Source organism: Bos indicus x Bos taurus, chromosome 16, assembly GCF_003369695.1.
Source record: "Bos indicus x Bos taurus breed Angus x Brahman F1 hybrid chromosome 16, Bos_hybrid_MaternalHap_v2.0, whole genome shotgun sequence".
NCBI lineage: Eukaryota > Metazoa > Chordata > Mammalia > Artiodactyla > Bovidae > Bos > Bos indicus x Bos taurus.
Window position 1 is genome coordinate 58,997,513 of NC_040091.1, and position 21,957 is coordinate 59,019,469.

Here is a 21,957-nt window from a genome sequence, read left to right on the forward strand (position 1 = left end):
GCTTTTTGTAACTAGATGTGTTTCTTTGGTTAATAAATTAGAATTATACTAAAATTTTCATAAGCTTTCCTAAGACTTAGCAGTGAATTTGACTACTACTCTATTGTATTTATGCCTAAATAATACATTCCCGTATCGTATTATTACTTGTCTTAATCAGTTCCCGCTGTGATAAGAGGATACCATGGAGTGGGTGGTTTGAACAGCAAACATTTAATGTCTGCTAAGGGCCCTCTGGTGTTGGAGAAGACTCTTGAGAGTCCCTTGGACTGCAAGGAGATCCAACCAGTCCATTCTGAAGGAGATCAGCCCTGGGATTTCTTTGGAAGGAATGATGCTAAAGCTGAAACTCCAGTACTTTGGCCACCTCATGCGAAGAGTTGACTCATTGGAAAAGACTCTGATGCTGGGAGGGATTGGGATCCTCTGATGCAGAAGGAGAAGGGAACAACAGAGGATGAGATGGCTGGATGGACAGAGTCTGAGTGAACTTCGGGAGTTGGTGATGAACAGGGAGGCCTGGCGTGCTGCGATTCATGGGGTCGCAAAGAGTCGGACACGACTGAGCGACTGAACTGAACTGAACTGAACTGAAGGGCCCTCTTCTGGGCTGCAGACTGCTGACTTCCTATATGCTAACTCATGGTGGGAAGAAGGCATGGGAACTCTCTGGGGTCCCTTTTGTAAGGGTACCAGTTCTGTTCATGAGAACTCCTCCCTCATAACCTGATTACCTCCTGGAGGCCCCAACTCCTAATCCCACCATGCTGGGGGTTAGAATTTCAACACGTGAATTTGGGGGACACCAAGATTTAGCCCATTGCACTACTGTTGTCACACCATCATGCAAACCTCGTAAGGGTCTTACTGAAGGAGCAGGTTATTGTAAATAATAGCTTCTGTAAAAGCACAGTATATTCTAATAGCTTCTGTAAAAGCACAGTATATTCTAGTGTCCATTTATATTTGAAGGTGGATTCTTGAGGCTAAAAAGTGTTTTTAAATTAGAAACTGGATATAAGAAAACTGTTAAAATGCCATGGAGACTGTGATTAATAGCATCATGATCTGTTGTTGAATCTGAAGGCATAAAGGGCAGGAAGACAATGGGGTGGGTAGGAATGAGGTGGGGTACAGAATCTGGAGAGTGGTTTGAGTGGGGAGGGGAGCAGAAGATCGGTATTCTGTATGAGACAACCAGGGGAAAATGGCATTATTTAAGGGACGTTTTGTCAAGATCTGAAAGAAAAATTGCCAGAATTGTAAATAGGTTATGAGTTTCCACGTTAAATGAGTCTACAAAGTGCTCAGCACAGTGAATAAATAAACACCTATTTCAAAGCACATCTTCGGGAAATTTCAGAACATCTTTGATGAGGAGGACCTTCTAAGAGTTTTCAGGAATTGAAAACAGAAACAAAAATATGCTATATGACATTCGAGTAAGAGTGGCATCGAGTTCTTGACAGCAATGTTAGAGGCTAAGACCACAGAGTAGTGCTGTTAAAGTTCCAATTGAACATGACTTCTAAACTGAAATTATATTTCAAGCTAAACGATCCGTCAAGCAACAGAAGGGCAATATTGAAAAGGACAAGAAGAAGACAGAGAAAATCCCCAAAATATTGGTGAAAGGAAGTCCTGGGATGGCAGCTGGATAGCTGAGAGAGTGTCCAATCCAAATTGGAATAAGGGGATGGTAGGGTTTTAGGCACTTCTCAATTTAATCTCAACTTTTCTAGATAATATTCTTACAGCACTAGGTTTTATTTAGAAATGTTGAGATAAATGCCATAAGGAGAGGCTAAAAATTAAAAGAAAGAATGCCTTTGGTGGGCTGCTGTTTTTTCTTTATTAGCTTATTTGATTTTAAGTATAGTTGTTATTTTTCCCACAATGTACATCTATTAATAAAGTAATGTGTAATTTAAGGAAACAGCCTTCTCTGAATGTGTAAAATCAGCATGATAGTTACTACTTTATAGGGTTCTATAAAAAAAGGATATTAAAATTAAATTCCCCAGCAGAATGCTGGCACATACTGGGTGCTCATTGAATGTTTGTTTCTTTTTTTCAGTCAGTTTTGCTATATTTTCTATGAGGAAAAAAACAAAAACAAAAACAACTTAAGTTCCGAACAAGTCAATGTATGAACACATTTAAAAGCCAGCTAGTTTTTAAGTAGGGCACTGAAATTTCAGACTTTAAGTATAAACTGCTGCTGCTGCTGCTAAATCGCTTCAGTCGTGTCTGACTCTGTGCGACCCCAGAGACGGCAGCCCACCAGGCTCCCCTGTCCCTGGGATTCTCCAGGCAAGAACACTGGAGTGGGTTGCCATTTCCTTCTCCAATGCATGAAAGTGAAAAGTGAAAGTGAAGTCGCTCAGTCGTGTCCGACTCTTTACGACCCCATGGACTGCACCCTACCAGGGTCCTCCGTCCATGGGATTTTCCAGGCAAGAGTACTGGAGTGGGGTGCCATTGCCTTCTCCGTAAGTATAAACTATGTATTGTTTAATAGATCATGACAAGCATTCTAGATTCCAGATTTTTCATTAAAGCAACTCCTTTCATTAAAAAAAATGTCACAGATAGTAAAAACGTAATCAGAAATGAAGTACACACCCCAAAATTAATTTGACGAAGTTTAACACCCTTTCTTTCAACCACTCTGGATATACTTCTTGCTAATAATAGTATAGAAAAAATCTATCTCCAGTAATATTTAGATCAGTGTTTATTATACATTAATGTATTTTGGTTGATGATATTGTTGACTAAATTGCCTTATCAGAGTCATTTGTGGCAGAAAAAACATAAATGTTGTTGACTGCTAAAGTGAAGGCACGGATGGGAATCCGCCTGCCAATGTGGGGGACGTGGGTTCAATCCCTGGTCAGGGGAGATTTCACGTGCCACAGAGCAGTTAAGCCCCGTGTGCCTCAGTGCTGAAGTCTGCGTGCCTAGAGCCATGCTCTGCAACAAGAGAAGCCACTGCAGCAAGGAGCCAGTGCACCACCACTAGGGAGTAGCCCCCACCCTCCGCCCCTAGAGAAAGCCCACGCGCAGCAACAGAGACCCAGCACAGCTAGCTTCAGTTCCGCTTTACTACAGCATTATGATCAGGTGACTAGTAAGCCCCACACAGTCTTTCCTTAAAATTATTTCACTGGGTAAGTCCAGAAGACTGAGCTAATACTGGCCTGGAATATGAGGAACATAGAGGGATGTGTTACTTTATTTTACTATTGCTACTTGAAATATATACCCAAGATCCTTCAAGCTACTATCCTACATACCTACTGAGAAGTTATTTCACAGAGCATTTCATTTGTACCTCTCCTTGGGTAATTTATAATGTCAGCATTTTCATATCAAAGCACCTACAATTACAGTGTAGGGTCTATGGTGTCTTATTTCAGATATTCTTGGTAAGAATAATATTCTTTTGACAAAGTTACAGACTTTATCAGGCTTCTCTGATGGCTGAGAGGGTAAAGCGTCTGCCTACAATGCAGAAAACCCAGGTTCCATCCCTGGGTCAGGAAGATCCCCTGGAGAAGGAAATGGCACCCCACTCCTGCACTCTTGCCTGGAAAATCCCATGGATGGAGGAGCATGGTAGGCTACAGTCCATGCGGTCACAAAGAGTCGGACACAACTGAGCCACTGCACTTTCCTTTCCTTTCACAGATTTTATCTCATGATGGCAGTTGCAGGGGGTGTATGCTAGATCATGTTATAAACACATTAAAAGTGTTCTCTGATAAAAGAATTAAGCGTAAAAACAGAAGGAAAGCGTAAATGGAAGAAAAAGAAAACAGTTTAGACAGTCTATGGCAATGATAGCTTGTAAATGATAGCTGGTAAATAAAGAAATCCATACAGATATTTATCACAAAGCTTTTTGAAGGAAAGATGCCATGTCAAATCAGGGATGAATGATATTAATTGTTCTTACACAACCCCCTCTCCCTGCTTTTTACAGCCTCCCTCACCCACACACACAAAATACTATTTTTATTTTGTTTCAACAAACTCTTATATAGTGGTTTGTGCCAGGGATTATTCTAAGCACTTGACAAATAAATATTTACTTACTAAACTCTGTTAGCTAGGTACTATTATTATCTTTGTTTGTTTGCTTTTTAAATATTTAATGAAACCAAGGTGGTGCTTTTCCAGGACTTCTGTAAGTAGTGAATGGCACTGCTGGTGTTTGAACCTGGTAATCTGGCCCTAGAGTTAGTCCTGTGAACCTCTATGCTCTTTCTGCTGCTTGCCTTGGAGTGATGAACAAAAGAGGAAGAGTTCTCTACTCCTGGGTCCTATGACGCCATCAATGGTTATTTCCTTATACCATAAAAAAAAATAAATTTATTAGCAGTTATCTGTTTTACTGTCACTTAGTGGAAAATAATGTGCAGTCATTTATTCAAAAATATAAAAACAGAATATGAAGGGTTTTGTTGCTGTTGGCAATTTTGGGAATAACTGTGATGAATGAAATTCTGTTTACTAAAGATGCAACTTCACGCATCATTTAGAGAACTTCTTTACCAAGAACATGTTTGGCACTTAATAACACTCAATAAATATTGAGTCTAATTAAACAGTGAACAAGGATGCACTATATATTTACAGCATTTTCCAATTCATCATATTCTTTTTAATTTCACGTTTGCTTGGGTATGGTGTAGAATTTAAAATATGCATCATAAATGTCTTAGGAAGCTTTGAATGTTTTATATGTTTTTGAATGATCATTTAAATCAGGCAACAGCTGATGGTACAGGGTGAAGCATGATCCATAATAATTATATTTTACAAACTCATTTTGTCCTAAAACTTCTCTAAGGACAAAAGTATATCCTTAATTAAAGTCAGTGCTGTGGCCTTTCTCTTGCCAATGAGATGGAAACCACTGTATTTATTTCCTAACATGAGGGAGAAAGGACTATTTCCAGTTCTCATACACAGACATTCCTGTTGTTACTTCTCTGGACGGCCTCCTGAGAGATCTAATAATAGGAGTGTGAGTCTGTCCTTAGTCACCAGTGACTATTTCCTTAGCAAATTCATTAACCTCTCTTTTATCTCTCAATTTGTAACCCCAGTAAATTATCAGTTAAGTGTTAGACTTCCCTGAAATATAGCTCTTTTCCACTCATCTCTGTTTTCTATCAATATGATTTTTAGACCAGTATGTTAAACAGGTTATTTAGATTTAAATTCATTCAAAAGCCCAAGCCATCTGTGCTCTGATTTTATTACATCCTAGGGCAGATTTATCTTTTGATAGTTACCACTGTTGAAGATAGGTTAAAGAATATAGTTCAAGCATATAATCATAATTCTTGAATATGTTAAAAAAATTTTTTTTTCATTTTTTATTGGGATACATAACTACTGTCACTGAAACAATTTCTCAGAGATGATTTTCAAGTTTTTCAATGGTTTTTAGCTTCAGCAATAGTAAATTTATATGCTGTGTTTTATTGCCAAGAGAAAATATGTTATCCATTGTGACAGAAAAAATTGTTATTAAAGCAGATGGTAAATCCTTGAATGTAGTGTTTATGTTACTGAACTACATGGTATTTTTGTTTGCTTGTTTGTTTATTGTTTTTTGGTAGGATTGCTGGTTTAAAATTGACTGTGTGCCTTGTCTCATAATTCTGTGCCTTTTCTATCAGGGTATTTACCTTTACTGGAAGACTAACTTATTTCTTATTATGTAGAACTTTATTTGATAATTATAAATTGTTTTAACTGTATGGACATATATTTAGAAGAAAGTTTTAACTTCTTGAAGTTATTTTTTATATTTACTGATATTTTCTAAACCAAAAAATGATTATTCATGGAGTTATTTTCATGTCCACAGTGTTTTACATTTTGGCAGATGATTCATCTCAGCTTTTAAAATAAGATAAAAATCTCATATTATTACTTAGGAACTTTCAAATATAACCCTTCTCAAAAAATAGGGGGAACATATATGTATTTCAAAATGTAATATTTGAAATGAAAATGTAAAACGACTAATATCATAAAATGGGATAGAGGTGCCCTCTTGGAGCCTAGAATAAAATTGAATAAAAGGGTCTAATTTTATTACTGTCACCATCCTAATGGTTCAGAAGTACTGAATACAAGTACCACTGATTAATTTTCCCCTTGCTTAAGAATTTAAATTTTCTTTGGGGAATGGATTTTCTATTAAAAAATAATCTGAACCATCTTTGAATCAGATCAGATCAGTTGCTCAGTCGTGTCCGACTCTTTGCGACTCCATGAATCGCAGCACACCAGGCCTCCCTGTCCATCACCAACTCCCGGAGTTCACTGAGACTCACGTCCATCGAGTCAGTGATGCCATCCAGCCATCTCATCCTCTGTCGTCCCCTTCTCCTCTTGCCCCCAATCCCTCCCAGCATCAGAGTCTTTTCCAATGAGTCAACTCTTCCCATGAGGTGGCCAAAGTACTGGAGTCTCAGCTTTAGCATCATTCCTTCCAAAGAAGTCCCAGGGCTGATCTCCTTCAGAATGGACTGGTTGGATCTCCTTGCAGTCCAAGGGACTCTCAAGAGTCTTCTCCAACACCACAGTTCAAAAGCATCAATTCTTCGGCACTCAGCCTTCTTCACAGTCCAACTCTCACATCCATACGTGACCACAGGAAAAACCATAGCCTTGACTAGACGAACCTTTTTTGGCAAAGTAATGTCTCTGCTTTTGAATATGCCAACTAGGTTGGTCATAACTTTCCTTCCAAGGAGTAAACGTCTTTTAATTTCATGGCTGCAGTCACCATCTGCACTGATTTTGGAGCCCAGAAAAATAAAGTCTGACACTGTTTCTACCGTTTCCCCATCTATTTCCCATGAAGTAATGGGACTGGACACCATGATCTTCATTTTCTGAATGTTAAGCTTTAAGCCAACTTTTTCACTCTCCATTTTCACTTTCATCAAGAGGCTTTTGAGTTCCTCTTCACTTTCTGCCATAAGGGTGGTGTCATCTGCATATCTGAGGTTATTGATATTTCTCCCAGCAATCTTGATTCCAGCTTGTGTTTCTTCCAGTCCAGCATTTCTCATGATGTACTCTGCATATAAGTTAAATAAACAGGGTGACAGTATACAGCCTTGACGAACTCCTTTTCCTATTTGGAACCAGTCTGTTGTTCCATGTCCAGTTCTAACTGTTGCTTCCTGACCTGCATACAGATTTCTCAAGAGGCAGATCAGGTGGTCTGGTATTCACATCTCTTTCAGAATTTTCCAGAGTTTATTGTGATCTGTACACTCAAAGGCTTTGGCATAGTCAATAAAGCAAAAATAGATGCTTTTCTGGAACTCTCTTGCTTTTTCCATGATCCAGCGGATGTTGGCAATTTGATCTCTGGTTCCTCTGCCTTTTCTAAAACCAGCTTGAACATCAGGAAGTTCACGGTTCACGTATTGCTGAAGCCTGGCTTGGAGAATTTTGAGAATTACTTTACTAGCGTGTGAGATGAGTGCGGTAGTTTGAGCATTCTTTGGCATTGCCTTTCTTTGGGATTGGAATGAAAACTGACCTTTTCCAGTCCTGTGGCCACTGCTGAGTTTTCCACATTTGCTGGCATATTGAGTGCAGCACTTTCACAGCATCATCTTTCAGGATTTGAAATAGCTCAACTGGAATTCTATCACCTCCACTAGCTTTGTTCATAGTGATGCTTTCTAAGGCCCACTTGACTTCACATTCCAGGATTATCTGGGTCATGAAGATCTTTTTTGTACAGTTCTTCTGTGTATTCTTGCCATCTCTTCTTAATATCTTCTGCTTCTATTAGGTCCATACCATTTCTGTCCTTTATCGAGCCCATCTTTGCATGAAATGGTCCTTTGGTATCTCTGATTTTCTTGAAGAGATCTCTAGTCTTTCCCATTCTGTTGTTTTCCTCTATTTCTTTGCATTGATCGCTGAAAAAGGCTTTCTTATCTCTTCTTGCTGTTCTTTGGAACTCTGCATTCAGATGTTTATATCTTTCCTTTTCTCTTTTGCTTTTCGCTTCTCTTTTTTTCACAGCTATTTGTAAGGCCTCCCCAGACAGCCATTTTGCTTTTTTGCATTTCTTTTCCATGGGAATGGTCTTGATCCCTGTCTCCTGTACAATGTCATGAACCTCAGTCCATAGTTCATCAGGCACTCTATCTATCAGATCTAGGCCCTTAAATCTATTCGAATCTATTTGACATATAATATTGTGTTAATTTAAGGTGTACAACATGTTACTTTGATAACATTTGTGTATTGTAACATGATAGCCATTGTAGCACTATTTATCACGTTATGTAATTGTGATACAGTTTTGTTGCCTATATTTATTATATGTGCATTAGATCACTGTGGCCTGTTTAAACACTATCCTTTGCAAGTTTGTACCCTTAAACATCAGTTTTATCCCCTCAAACCTATCCCCTGGTAACCACCATTATTATCTGATTGTTTGAGTTTGACATTTTATATTTCACATATAAAGTTTATGTCATACAGTATTGGTCTCTCCCTGTCTGACTTACCTCACTTATCAAACTGTGTTCAGGATCCTTGCATGTTGTCAGAAATGTCAGGCTATCCTTCTTTCTTACTGCTGAATAATATTTCATTCATATATAAACCATATCATATTTATCCATTCATCTGTTGATGGGCATTTAGGTTGTTTCTATATCTTGAATATTGTGAATAAAGCTGCAATAAGTGTGGGAGTGTATATATTTCTTAAAAACACTGTTTTCATTTCCTTTGGTTATATACTCAATAGTGGAGTTACTGGACTGTATGGTAGACCTGCTTTTAACTTTTTGAGAAACTGCCATATTGTTTTCCATACAGTTGAACCAATTTATATTCCCATCAATACTGTATGAGGGTTCCTTTTTTTTTCTTCTTTTCTTTGTATGGCATCCTTACCAGAACTTGTTGTCCCTTGTCTTTTAGATAATGACCATTTTGACAGGTGTGAGGTGATAATATTTCATTGTAGTTTTGATCTGCATTTCCCTGCTGCTGCTGCTGCTGCTGCTGCTAAGGCGCTTCAGTCATGTCCAACTCTGTGAGACCCCATAGACGGCAGCCCACCAGGCTCCCCCGTCCCTGGGATTCTCCAGGCAAGAACACTGGAGTGGGTTGCCATTTCGTTCTCCACTGCATTTCCCTGCTGATATGATATTGTGCATCTTTTCACATGTCCGTTGTCCATTTTGATGTCCTCTTTGCTTCACAATTTACCTCTTGGAGTTCTACTAGACTTTAGCTTGCTTCAGATAGTTATAAGAGAATAATGGAAGTAATAAAGCCCACGTAACCTGCATGATGCAGTAGCGTTTGGATTTTATAGTACATGTATGCATTACTGTGTCAGTGATGTGCAAAAGATGACTGTACCATATTTTTTGCTTTTCATAAGTAGGTTTATCGAAACAGTAGCCCACGCGTACAAATATTCTTTAACATTAAGGCAAAAGCAAATGCCTAATGACATACTTTTACTGAAACCAAATGTTATCTGCATTAAATGGGGAAAGTGGACTATTCTTCAGTTGTGACAGTAGATGAGCTTAACAGGAAATCAACAAGCTGAGCAGATAGTTATATTTTCAAAGGCACTGAAGAAAATGAGTTTTTGATGGCTTTATTAAAGTTCAGCTTAAGCTCTTAAATGAGGAGAGCCAATGTCACAGGCATGTCCCTGGCTCCATGAATACACTGAGATCTCCATTAATATCCAGCCCTGCCCCAAAATGCTTTTAGTTGCTTTTTGATGTTTATTAATGAATTTTTTTCATAGAAATAGAAGTGTTGCTTTTGTTTCCATAGTATATTGTTTACTCATACACTGAAAGTAGAAAAAGATTTGCTTGGAGTTTTCCACATAGATGTTTTTTTTTTTTCTTTGAAATATGGCACTATTCCTATAAGAGCCTGACTGTTGAGAAGGGTGACTGATGTGTGAGTTTTGCCTGCTCTTTGTAATGCTTTCTCCTGGCCAGTGGTCATTTCAGGTAAGCAGATGCAGTCTACTAAATCATCTTTGCTGGAGAAGCAAGGCAGTGCTCTAATGCCTCGCCAGGAGTTGTAGGAACATTGAGCAGCCATCGGAACGGTCACTTGTTTGGCATGTGCCTTCTCTAAACACTTGTGAGTGTTTGCTAACCATCCGACTAATAGGTCCTCGGTCCCTATAATGCCTTTTTTTTTTTTTTTAAATCAAAAGAGAAGTTTGCCTTGTGGTCCCATCATATACAAATAAAATGAAATAAAAATTAGAATTTCGGTGGTATTTTTGAGTAAGTGGGTGACTGTGATATTTGTCATTCCAGTTATAAACAATGATTTCCTTTTCTAATACGAACTCCAAAAAGAATGCAGTGGGAAAGCCACAGCATCAGAATGTTAGTCTGGTTTTTGAGGAGACATTAAAAGAAATTGTGTTTGTGGTTAGAGGAAGCTGTGTTTCTGATCATCTATCTGTTCAGAAGAGGGAGTGTACATATGGAGTGATGTACACCTTAGCATGCATGTAGGGTGATGTACACCTCAGTTTGACTGCTGTTGGTATGTGTATCTGCTTGGAAGAGGAGACAGCATATATTAATGGGATTTTTTGTTTGCTCATTTTAAAATTTGTTAATAAGAAAATGGATGTGTAGGTAACTTCATTATATTCAACTAGCTTGATTTTTGTGCCCTTTAATTTTCAGAAAATTGTGCACCTATGGTTTTAGAGTTTCTTAATGGCTGTCGTGGGGCTTCCCAGGTGGCTCAGTGGTAAAGAAGCTGGTACAGGCAGCTTCTTTACCACGTGGGTTTGATCGCTGAGTCAGGAAGATTCCCCTGGAGGAGGAAATGGCAACCCACGCCAGTATTCTTGCCTGGAATGTCCTGTTGACAGAGGAGCCTGGTGGGCTACAGTCCATGGGGTTGCAAAGAGTCAGACACAACTTAGCAACTAAACAGCAACAACCAATGGCTGTCACACTGACGTCTATATCTGTACCAAAGTCAGAATTCCCTAATTACTTTTGTAAAGGGTAGGGGGAAAATACACTATCCGTATTCTTCAAAGTTTATAAAACATACTATCTGATTGATTCATTACTAGGAAAAAAATATCCTAGCCTTCTGAAAACAAAACCAATATTTGTTGACTCTGAGCTTGGAAAGTCACATAGATACAGCCTTCAGTAGTCTACTTATACCTGTTTTCAAGCCATTTGTTTATTTAGCAAATATTTACTAAGCATTTATTGTGGCCAGACACTATATTAGTTCCAAGAAGGGCAAGAAGAAAGTGCTATGTTAAGTTATAATAGAACCATAGTTTGACAAGATGATGACCAAATTTTGAATTTGATTTAGCTCTTATTTCTGTTTGAATTAAAATACAGATTTTCAGAATCAGAAAAGACATTTAAAATTATCTGCTCCAACCCCCTTCATCCAGTGTTTGAATCTTTCGTATTATTCATTTGATCATTGCTGATATTTGACTGTTTTTGACTTTTAAAAAATGGCATTTTCATGTAGTTCAACCTAATGGAACTATTATTAAGTACAGAGTTTGCTCATGACAGGGTAAGATGGGTTAGTGAAGACAACCCTATCAAACTGTCTGTATGGGGGAGAAATGTAAGACCAGATATTGACAAAATTGTGGCTATTTGCAGAAATAAAATGGCTCAAGTGCCTTCATCTAACCAGGATGAAGATTCTGGGTGCTGAATTAAGGGTTCATCTTGTGTGATCCATTATATCATTTCAAACCTTCTTCACACTCTACAAGGCTCTTAAAACCCACGAGGGATATTCTGCGTGGACATGGATTTCAGTTACTTTGCAACTTGAGTTTGTGGCTGGAGGATGAGCCATTTACTCAGGGTTCCCCAGCTTCCTAGAGAACACCTTCCTAGTGTTGTAGATGAAGATGTTCTTGGTCTCTCCAGTCCCTACCTTGGAAGCTGCGTTTCCCTGGCTATGGCAGCTCAACGCATGGCTGTGCGTTCATGTACATTTAAAGTTACTTTGAAAATCAACATCTAGGAATCAGGATTTCACCTAGTATAAGTAAGACCTAACTGGGTAAATGATGAAATGACTGTTTTCCCTTACAATTGGCTTCAGTGAGTTACTTGAACTCACACATTCCTGTTTCACTTACATACAAGTGCTAGCCTCTGGCATCAGAAAAATGGATATGCTGTGGTGTGTGTCCTCAAGTTACTCTAAGCACACCTCAGTCTAAGTACTTTAAAAAGGTTTGGTACATGAAACATATTCTTCCATTCATCCAAGCATCACTTATTACGTACGTATTAAGCCAGGCACTGTGTTAGGCTCTAGTGATAAAGCTGAAAACAAGAACAAGCCCCTTCTTCATCTGCATCATATTCTGAATGTGAAATGAGACATTAAACATCAGTACTAGTATAATGTTAGATAATGATGAAAGCTATAAAGAAAAAGAAACTACTAGAGAGTAAAAAAAAATAGTACAAAGGAGAATGTAATCATCTCTGCATAGGAAATGAGGTAAACCACCCTAAGAATATAATTTTAAATCTGGGTTTTGAAGAGTAGATAAGAGTATGACAAGCAGACCAGGCAAGGAAGAAACTTCTAGATAGAGAAGCAGCAACAAACAGTAAGGCTGGAAGACATAAAACAGGAGATTAAAAATAGGAATGCATATTTGTAAAAAAGATGCAGTATAGGAATAATAAAATATGGTGTATGATATCCTTTGAAGAGTGTTGAAATAACGTCATATTTGGATATGCGAAAAATCGTTTCCTTGAGAGTACTCAGATTTATTCACGTATCAGAACTCCAGGTAGTAGTAAAAGTGCTCTTTACAGAACTCAATAAATTATTGTTCTGATTCACCTTCAAATATCTGAAAATGTCATTATTGATCTGAATTTGGAACTGTTCCAGGCATCTTTAAGGTTAAATAAGAGTAATAGATTCTAACATTTTAAAATACATTCAAGAAGAAAAAACTCACTTTTGAGAAAATTGAATACATGAACTTTCTGTGTCATTTCGGGAAAGATTGCTATTCTTTTTTTTTTTTTATCAGATTAATGACCTTAAAATTTTTTTTTAATTAATAAATTTAGTTTCAGCTGCACTGGGTCATTTTTGCTGTGCTCAGGCTCTCTCTAGCTGCCACAAGGGGGCCACTCTCTAGCTGTAAGTACATAGGCCTCCCATTGCACTGGCTTCTCTTGTTGCTGAGTGCAGGCTCAGTCCTTGCGGTGTGCGGTCCCAGTTGCCTTACGGCACATGGAATGTTCCCTGAACAGGGATCGAACTCGGTCCCCCTCTGTTCTTTTTTATCATCAGAACCTGAGTGTTGTTCAGTAGCATAGTTTGAGAACTGCTGTGCTACAGTTATTCATCAGATGGGCTGCCAACCTGTGTGGGAAGCGTTAAGGAATCTAACTGTGTCTTGTAGCAGGCAGCCCCTTCGGAAAGTCCCTTGCAGTGGCTCTGACTTCCTTTCATTGAGCTGAAATCTCTCTCTCTGATAATTTAGTCTCACCGTTTAGACTCTGAATCTTGAAGATAATGACGGAAGTCGTGACCTATTTTTTAGAAATCTTCTGAGGAATAACAAGTAAAAATAATCTCAGTGTACTTTGCACTGTTTTAAGGTTGATTATAAATGAGGCTGGGCTTCCCTGGTGGCTCAGCGGTAAAGAATCTGCCTGTCAATGCAGGAGACATGGGTTTGATTCCTGGGTCAGAAAGATCCCCTGGAGAAGGAAGTTGCAACCCATTCCAGTATTGTTGCCTGGGAGAATCCCATGGGCAGAGGAGCCATGAAGGCTACAGTCTATGGGATTGTAAAAGAGTCAGACATGATTTAGCAACTAAAACAATAACAAAACATATGAGACTAATAATGATAAAGCTTACCTGGGTGTGAAGAGGGTAGGAGGTGTTGGTGTTTTGTTTCATAGAGGGCAAGGTGGGAGTCTATGGTCTCTTAAGTCTTCATAATCAAACTCTTAGTTTGTTCTTTCTGTATAATGTTTTGTTTATGTCTTTTCTCCCCCTATAATTCTTATTTGAGTAGCCATAGGGTTTACAGGAATAGTTCTTCTGAAATAGAAATACAAAACCCAAAGTAAAAGAGGAAAATGCAGTGTTAGAGTATTATGATCCTTGAAGTAAAATGAAACCCGATAACCAAAATCAAATTATGATGGAATTAAAGGAGACTTTATGCATCATTGAAACTTGGAGAGAAAAAAGGGGAGAGGAAATAGGGTGCCAAAGATACATACATTCATATTTATCACACATATATGTACATACATACAAATATATCTGTGTGAAAATATATTGATCGTATATGAGAGATATATTACATTTAATACATATATATACAAACACATAAACAGAGATAAATGTATTTCCATCAGCTTTTGTGAAAGGGAAGATAACAGATTGAAACTGTGCTCTCTCCTTTCTGTCCTGTTCCACTGTCTGAAGTGGCAGGTGGAATCCGCTCAGTAATTCAAAGAGTGAATTTTTTAATTGATCAATCCTGACATGCTAACCTCAGCAACCGAGCAGCTGCATAATGTGTTAGGTCATCATACCAATAATGAAGATTACATCATTGACCTGCCTCCTTTTTTTGGAATGTAGAGAAAAACAAACCCTAGAAATATGTCAGATTTTCAAACAAACCAAAATAATGACTGAGCATACTGATGCTATCTATAGTTTCATCACAACTTATTGACTAATCAGTTAGGAACCATTCTGTTTGTAAAATTAATTTTAATTATAGTTTATTTTTAAAATGAAGTTCTAGCTTAAGACCTGAATGAAAAGTTTCAGAGAAATTGTTTTTCTTTTTCTAAATTTAAAATATTACTATTGTGATAAAGTGATTCACCAAGTGACTTTAAGATAGCAATATATGTGTTAACAGACTTCTATATATACATCAGCTGTAAGGTATTTCCCTGGGCTTTGTACTTTGAAAAGTTAATATTTTAATTCAGCAATAACACTCAAAATAAGAATCTCTGAAATTTGTTTTATATTTCTATTCCTAAAACAGGACAGATTTTGAAATAGATTGCTTTTTTTAAAAAAAATGAATCGCTTCTTAAAACTCACAGATGTACACATCCACCCATGGGACAGAAGAAGTGAATTAAATACCTCGCTTGGTAAATCACGTTGCTTCTTCTGAACTAGATTGCCTGCACCCAGTGCTGTGAAAGAGACAGGCTGTGAGCAGGAAGGATAGCTATTGTTCAGTGCTCTCTAGCAAAAGAAGTGGGGGGAGGGGGGTTTGGGGGGGTGAGTTTGACTGGCGTTGGCTCTGGCTTTTCTGCATTCCAATCTGTCTGAGGCATTGAGCGGGAGCAAAAAAACAGAGAGAGAGAGCGAGAGAGAGCAGGAGCGTGAACAAGCGCAGCTAGTGTGGTATAGAAAGTGTTTTGAGTTTCTGACTGGCATGCCGGAAAGATCATGTTAGCAACACCCAGAAACTTCACGGAATGCAGACCCCAGGTAAGAGTTCCTAAAATCCATCTGAGACAGAAGTTAAAAGTTTGTATATATTTAAAGGGTATCTGTGCTTTTTCAAAATTCACAAATGAAATGACTATTTACTTTTGTACTTACCGGCTTTTAAAAAAAAAAAATGGGTTGGTTTTCATTAACTGTGAGTTCACAGGAGTACTGTGTGGAGACTCAACATCCAGTACAAAATCCAGATCTAAAATAGCCTTCTGAGAAACTCAGATAAATTAAAGGTGTGATGATCATAGCAAAGTACTAACACTGCAACATTTACTTGTTCTTTTAATCATTTGAAGTGGATGTTTATTCTAGTTTTTCCCTAGATTCTTTATGAAATACTAAGATACCTAGGAATGGATATAGCCCATTTCTCTCTGAGAGAGACAAAATATATCAACCATTAATAATAATGTAACAGCCTTGCCTGAATCTCAGTAGCATGTAGTAAATCTGTTTCATTTGGCAAGTTCAACAGGTTGGATCCATAGACAGCAGTAAGAGTTCAAATGAGAACTTTGCTTGTTCCCCCACCCCCACCCCAAGGTAGACTTTTAATATCCTTTGCCAATAGATGACGTCATAAACTTTAACTAATTAGCTCATTGAAAGTTAAATCTGGAAGAGACTTGAGAAATCATCTGGTGCAGTCCACACTCTTCCTTTTCAATGAGAACATTGAGGTGTAAGGGATTTGGTGCTTGCTCAAGATCACAGCATTAGAACAGAATTGAAATGAAAATACAGGTCTCCTTATTTGCAGTTTACTGGTTTTTTTCTCATGGTTCCAGATACATTTAGGCTTTATACTTTGTCCATACTGTGTCTGCTGGCTCAGGTACCATGAGTTATTGCCTAAAGACCAAATACATCATAAATCTAGATTGAAATATGGGGAGGAGATGTTGGCAGATGGATGTCATCAATATTGATATCATATTCATTCAAAACCAAAAACATATAGCAAAGTATTGGTATTTATCAGAATAAAAAGCAGCTTTCAGTTAAGGCAAATGACTGCAGTTTGTATGTTGCTTTTATGTAAACAATTACATAGCTGTAGCATATTCTAAATGCCTATATACGAAATTAAGATTCAAGTTGATTTTAATCTCTTTTAAAGACTTTGGGACTTAGTCATTTTCTGTGTAATTGAAGTTAGTAAAACTTTTTTTGGGTAGCATTATCCCATATTCAGTGCCTTCTCTATGTTTATATTTTTTAATGTAATTTTTTTTAATGATTTTTTTAATTTTAACATTTCAAAATTATCCAACTGTTTGAACCAATCGCTTCCTTATCCAAGACCCAGCTCAGTTTCTCTCCATTTGTAAGGGTCCTCTGTTACTTCACCTCATGAATTATGTGCTTGAGGGTAACTTAAGTGGAGGATCTTGAGAGTCACAACAGTCAGTGAACATCTGTCTTCATACATTTTCATTTAGTCTCTGAAAAGGTTGCTGCCCTTTCCATTTTTCTGGAGACCGTTGTGGAGTTGAGAGAGACCACACTATTCTAGTGAGCTAAATAGTAAAGATAGCCACTGTCAAAAGGATCTGTCATGGCTCTTTACAATCCCTGGGAACAAGTTAGCTTGATTTGGCTCCAAGCACAGTGAAGGGATGTAGTGTTTTTGTGTTAAAGCTTGACCTGCTATTCCAGTTTTTGACTAAGTCTGTGTAAATGGGGTTGTGATTTACGAGTCTGTGAGTGATGAGCAGTACATTGTAAGGAGCAGTTTCATTACTGCTTTCGGCTATCGGAAATCAAATTACAAAGTGACATTCTCCACCCAGTAGGAAACAAGAGACTGTTTGTCGTACTGCCGAATCCATTATTAAAACACACTGTTTATAAGAGGACTGATGGCTGTGAGAATGAGGACATAATGCTCTGTCCAATTTAACAGTGTTCACGTTGTGTTACACAGGGCTTAGATTTTTCTCTCATCTTCTATCCTGCTGGAGTATGTGAAAGGACTGCCATGATACATGCATGTATATTATGTTATGTGTGTATATGATAGATGAGTGGATGGATGGATGGATAGCTAGACAGACAAACAAAAATGGACGTTGGGCCTTGGTATATTTCCCCATGTTAGAGACAATCAGGTCATTAATCTATTGCTGGTATTTTACTGACCTAAGTTGAAAAAAAACTATTAATCAATCTAATAATTATAAAGTTTGCTACTGTGTATTGGAAAGAGAAAAATATTAGAAGGAAACACATGACTCCTTTTTCTCTCCTGAATACAAATGTCAGATTATACAGGATTATGTTTCGAAAGGCACTTGTGCTAATAAGGTGCCCATTTTATAACTAAAGGCACATTATAAATGGGAAGGGAGTGGGTAGGATGAAATGAATGGCATGAGGAAAGAAATTCTCCTATGTATGTGAAACAATTTTCTTTTGACCATTGTTTTTTTTTTTTTTTTTTTTTTAAGGTGGGCCCATTTTCACTACTCATGATTTTTTTCTTGATACTAGTTTTTCTAAATTTTTTTCATGAAATATATATCCATATAGTTTATATATTTGCAAAGAAGGTTAAGAGCTCTGTAATGTAGCCATGACATTTTTCTGATAAACGTTTGGCTATAGTTGATTAAAACTTTTGTCTCATTTAAAGGATTTATTAATACGTCTTCCCCATTACAGTTTCTTTCTACTTTTGGGGTATAATTCTGGGTTCTGTATCCTCATTAAAGTTGTAAGAATGAAATCTCTATAAACAAAAGTAAAGATGGACAGTCCAAGGGGCAGAAGCTTGAGGCTGGGTGTGTAAAACATTGAATTATCAAATTAATTCTTTACTCATAAAGGTAACCTGATTAGCCACTCAAAACTCTGGAAATCCTTCTATATAGACACATGGTTGAGTTTCCTCTTCTGCTCCAGTCTTGACCTTCAGCAGCTTCTGAAGAGGGAGTCACACTGGTTTTGTTCTTCCTGTTCTTTCACGCTCTCTAGTGGTTGTTTGTGGTGGTTCTTGTTTTCAGTTCCCTGTATATCAGCTTTCTTGAAGAAGCCGGTGGATGTGTGGTGAAATAAGGTTCACAAGATTCTTACACTTGGTTGCATAAACTTTCTAAAATACCTAATTCTGTAGTGCGGAGAGAGAATAACTGGTAGTGTCCTGTTGTTTCCCAGTAAACAGTGAGTCGAGAAAATGAGTCATGACTCAGCAATGTCAATCCTCAGACAGCTGTCTTTTGTTTTTATTTTTTTCTTTCTGGGTATGTGTGTGTGCGCGCCTAATCGGAATTCAGTCTATCAAAGCTCCACATGTAATTATGGGTATGATGTCAGTTTGTGTTTGGAAGCCTAAAGCGTTGCCACTGAGAATGTGTTCTTTGTGCATATTTGAAAAATAGGAGAGACTTACTGAATCGTCATTAAAATTCAGATGAAGGTCTTCATCTTCTCTGGTACCTTGCTCGCTCTTATCTTTTCTGGTACCTCGCTCACCCCTACTCAGACCTTACCATTCTGCTGAATGAAGAGTTCTCTGAACTTATACACTTGAAGAGGGAGCCAGTGAGGAGTTCTTATCAGGAATGAGACTATAAAACCCCACATTTCTGTCATTCTCAGGTTTGAGGTATTTTATAAATAAGTGAATTGCTGAAATAGCAAGTTGTGAAGTTAGTGTAGGTTAATACAGTTCTCTTCTTTGAAGAAGAAAAATGACCTGGTTCTGCATGCTCTTTTGTTAGACTTTTGAAAGTAAGCAAGCAGGTTTAGGTGCCAGGATCAAGCCAGTGTCATTCAGGATCAGGTGACACCTAGCATAGTCAACCTGTTGGACAAGTTGCTTGCTCTGATGTATTGCATTTAATTCCACAGACTACAGAGCACCTTTGAAAACCTTAGCAGCATGCTGCTGTTGTATAGTTAACTACTCACAGTTACTACTTTAGTTAATATGAAGACTAAAAAAAATGGATATTCTCTTTTTAATACTCTGGTTTGTAACTTTCTAGCTAGATTATATTTCAAATAGATGGTGTGTAGTTGATTTGATTTCTGGTCTCTCCAGTGAGATAGGAGAAGATACGATGTTTGGGTCCCTACTACAAGAATTCCCTTTTCTAGGAACACCTAGACTATAAAGTGAGTGAAAGTCGCTCAGTTGTGTCCGACTCTTTGCGACCCCATGGACTATACAGTTCAGAGAATTCTCTAGGCCAGAATACTGGAGTGGTTAGCCTTCTCCTTCTCCAAGACTATAAAGTGTCAGGTAAATAAATGAAATAATTTATTTCATTTTTTTAAAAGAGTGATGTGTCAAAGGGAGTGCAGAAAGAACCACTTGAAAGAATTGAGTTTGCTCAGTCAAAGGACGGGACAAGACGTGATATGTCTATGAACAGGGAAGGATAATCATCTTTTGTATACCAAGAGCTCATTATGATGAGCTCATTTCTAAGACTTTGTTTAGTATGGTTATATTTCTTAGCATTTTCTCAAAGTGTGAGAGACAAATCACTCAAAGAAAGAATAGTAGATTATTGAATTACTGTCTGCATATGGTAAAAGAATTGTATCACAGTAATACAGTGGACATGAGTTGGGGTAAACTCTGGGAATTGGTGATGGACAGGGAGGCCTGGCGTGCTGCGGTTCATGGGGTTGCAAAGAGTCAGACATGACAGCAACTGAACTGAACTGAACTGAATAGTTAGCTTACATATTTCTTGATATTTTTCTTGAAGCATTTTTGCCTCCACCTGAAACTCAGTGAAACATCACAGTAGTTTCCTGAAACAATATCACTCTATTTTATGAGTACTATTATTTTACTTGCAAATATCTGTACAGTGACAGTTGCTAAAATTGTGAAATATATTTTTAATAATTTTGGTTTTCTTCATTTCCTTTTCTTATAAATACAGTATAAGCACTTAGTATTTGATAATCAGCTTTTTAAGATAAATTTTCCAAAGAATTAGCTTTTTTTCCCCCCAATTGGAGCCAGTGTTGACCATTTTTATTAACAAAACCAAAAACATGGTGTAAGGAAGAATGCCTAGGAGTAACTACTGTCGTTACAAAGAATGAAAACAAGTCTCTCTTGGAAACATTTTTATTAACAAAACGAAATGTACTATTCAAAGCAAATTTACTGTAATGTAAAAGGCAGAAGTCTTTTTAGAAAGTTTAGAAGTTGCTTGTTTTATTTGTTTTGTTTGTAAATGGAAGGATATTTAAAACCAGAAGGCAGGCTTTCCTCTGGTCCTTTTTAAAAAGAAAATCCAACAATTTATTTACCAGTTTTTCTCAGAAGCGTGTCTTCTGAGAAACTGTAAAATATGAACAAACTGCAAGATGTATTTGACAATGAAATTTTAATTAGCTAGAAATAGTGAACTTCAAGGATGTGACTATTTTATTGCTATAAAGTACTGTGATTTATGACAGCTTCCCAGTAGGTTTCTTCCGGTGTCAGAAATTATAAGACCATTTTCATTTTGCTTAGTTGTTAAATTAAATATTTAAAGATAGACTTTTTCTTTCTCTTTTCCCCTGTCAAACCCATGTTACAGGAGAATAGAAACTAGTTGTTTTTTTTTTTTTTTTTAAAGGCTCTTCAGGTTTAATCCAGATGTTGCTTATTTTACATTTTTCTATGACAGTCTAAAAAGAGATTATTTTTAAATTTTAATATCCAAACATAATACATAACAAACTTCTCCTACACACCTGTGAAAAAAAGGCAAGGCTTCAATGCTCATTTTAAAAAAGAGCTCATCCAAATGGCTATTCAATATATGAAAAGTTTCATTATTCATCAGGAAAATTCAAATTTAAACCAAAATTATATCAAGATATCTAAAATGAAAAAAAAAAAAAAGTACCAAATGTTGACAAGGGTCTAGAACAAAAGGAGTTGTTCTAGATTCTAAAACAAGAACCTAAAGAATTGTTTTGGGTTCTAGACAAGAACCTAAAATAAAAGGAAGAACACACTGCTGATGAGAGTATAGATTTTTACGACTACTTTGAAGAAAAACTAAGATCATGGCATCTGGTCCCATTACTTCATAGCAAATAGATGGGGAAGCAATGGAAACAGTAATAGACTTTATTTTGAGGGGCTCCAGAATCATTGCAGATGGTGACTGCAGCCATGAAATGAAAACACCTTGCTCCTTGGAAGAAAAGCTATGGCCAACCTAGACAGCATATTAAAAAGCAGAGACATTACTTTGCCAACAAAGGTCCATCTAGTTAAAGCTATGGTTCTTCCAGTAGTCATGTATGGATATGAGAGTTAGACTATAAAGAAAGTTGAGCACTAAAGAATAGATGCTTTTGAACTGTGGTGCTGGAGAAGACTCTTCAGAG

The 21,957-nt window shown here is 37.3% G+C and overlaps 1 protein-coding gene across 8 annotated transcripts in view; it reads left to right on the top strand.

Annotated features, from left to right (window-relative positions):
- RASAL2 (RAS protein activator like 2) overlaps window positions 1-21,957 on the top strand; it is a 397,250-nt gene that overhangs the window by 233,500 nt on the left and 141,793 nt on the right. Inside the window, exon 1 of one of the 8 annotated variants that reach the window (XM_027565435.1) lies at window positions 15,429-15,591. The exons of the other annotated variants lie outside the window; for them this stretch is intronic. Within the exon in view, the coding sequence (XP_027421236.1) occupies window positions 15,579-15,591 (13 nt within the window). The 5' untranslated portion in view covers window positions 15,429-15,578. Of the gene's footprint in view, window positions 1-15,428; window positions 15,592-21,957 lie in introns of those variants that run through there. 8 annotated transcript variants of the gene reach the window in all.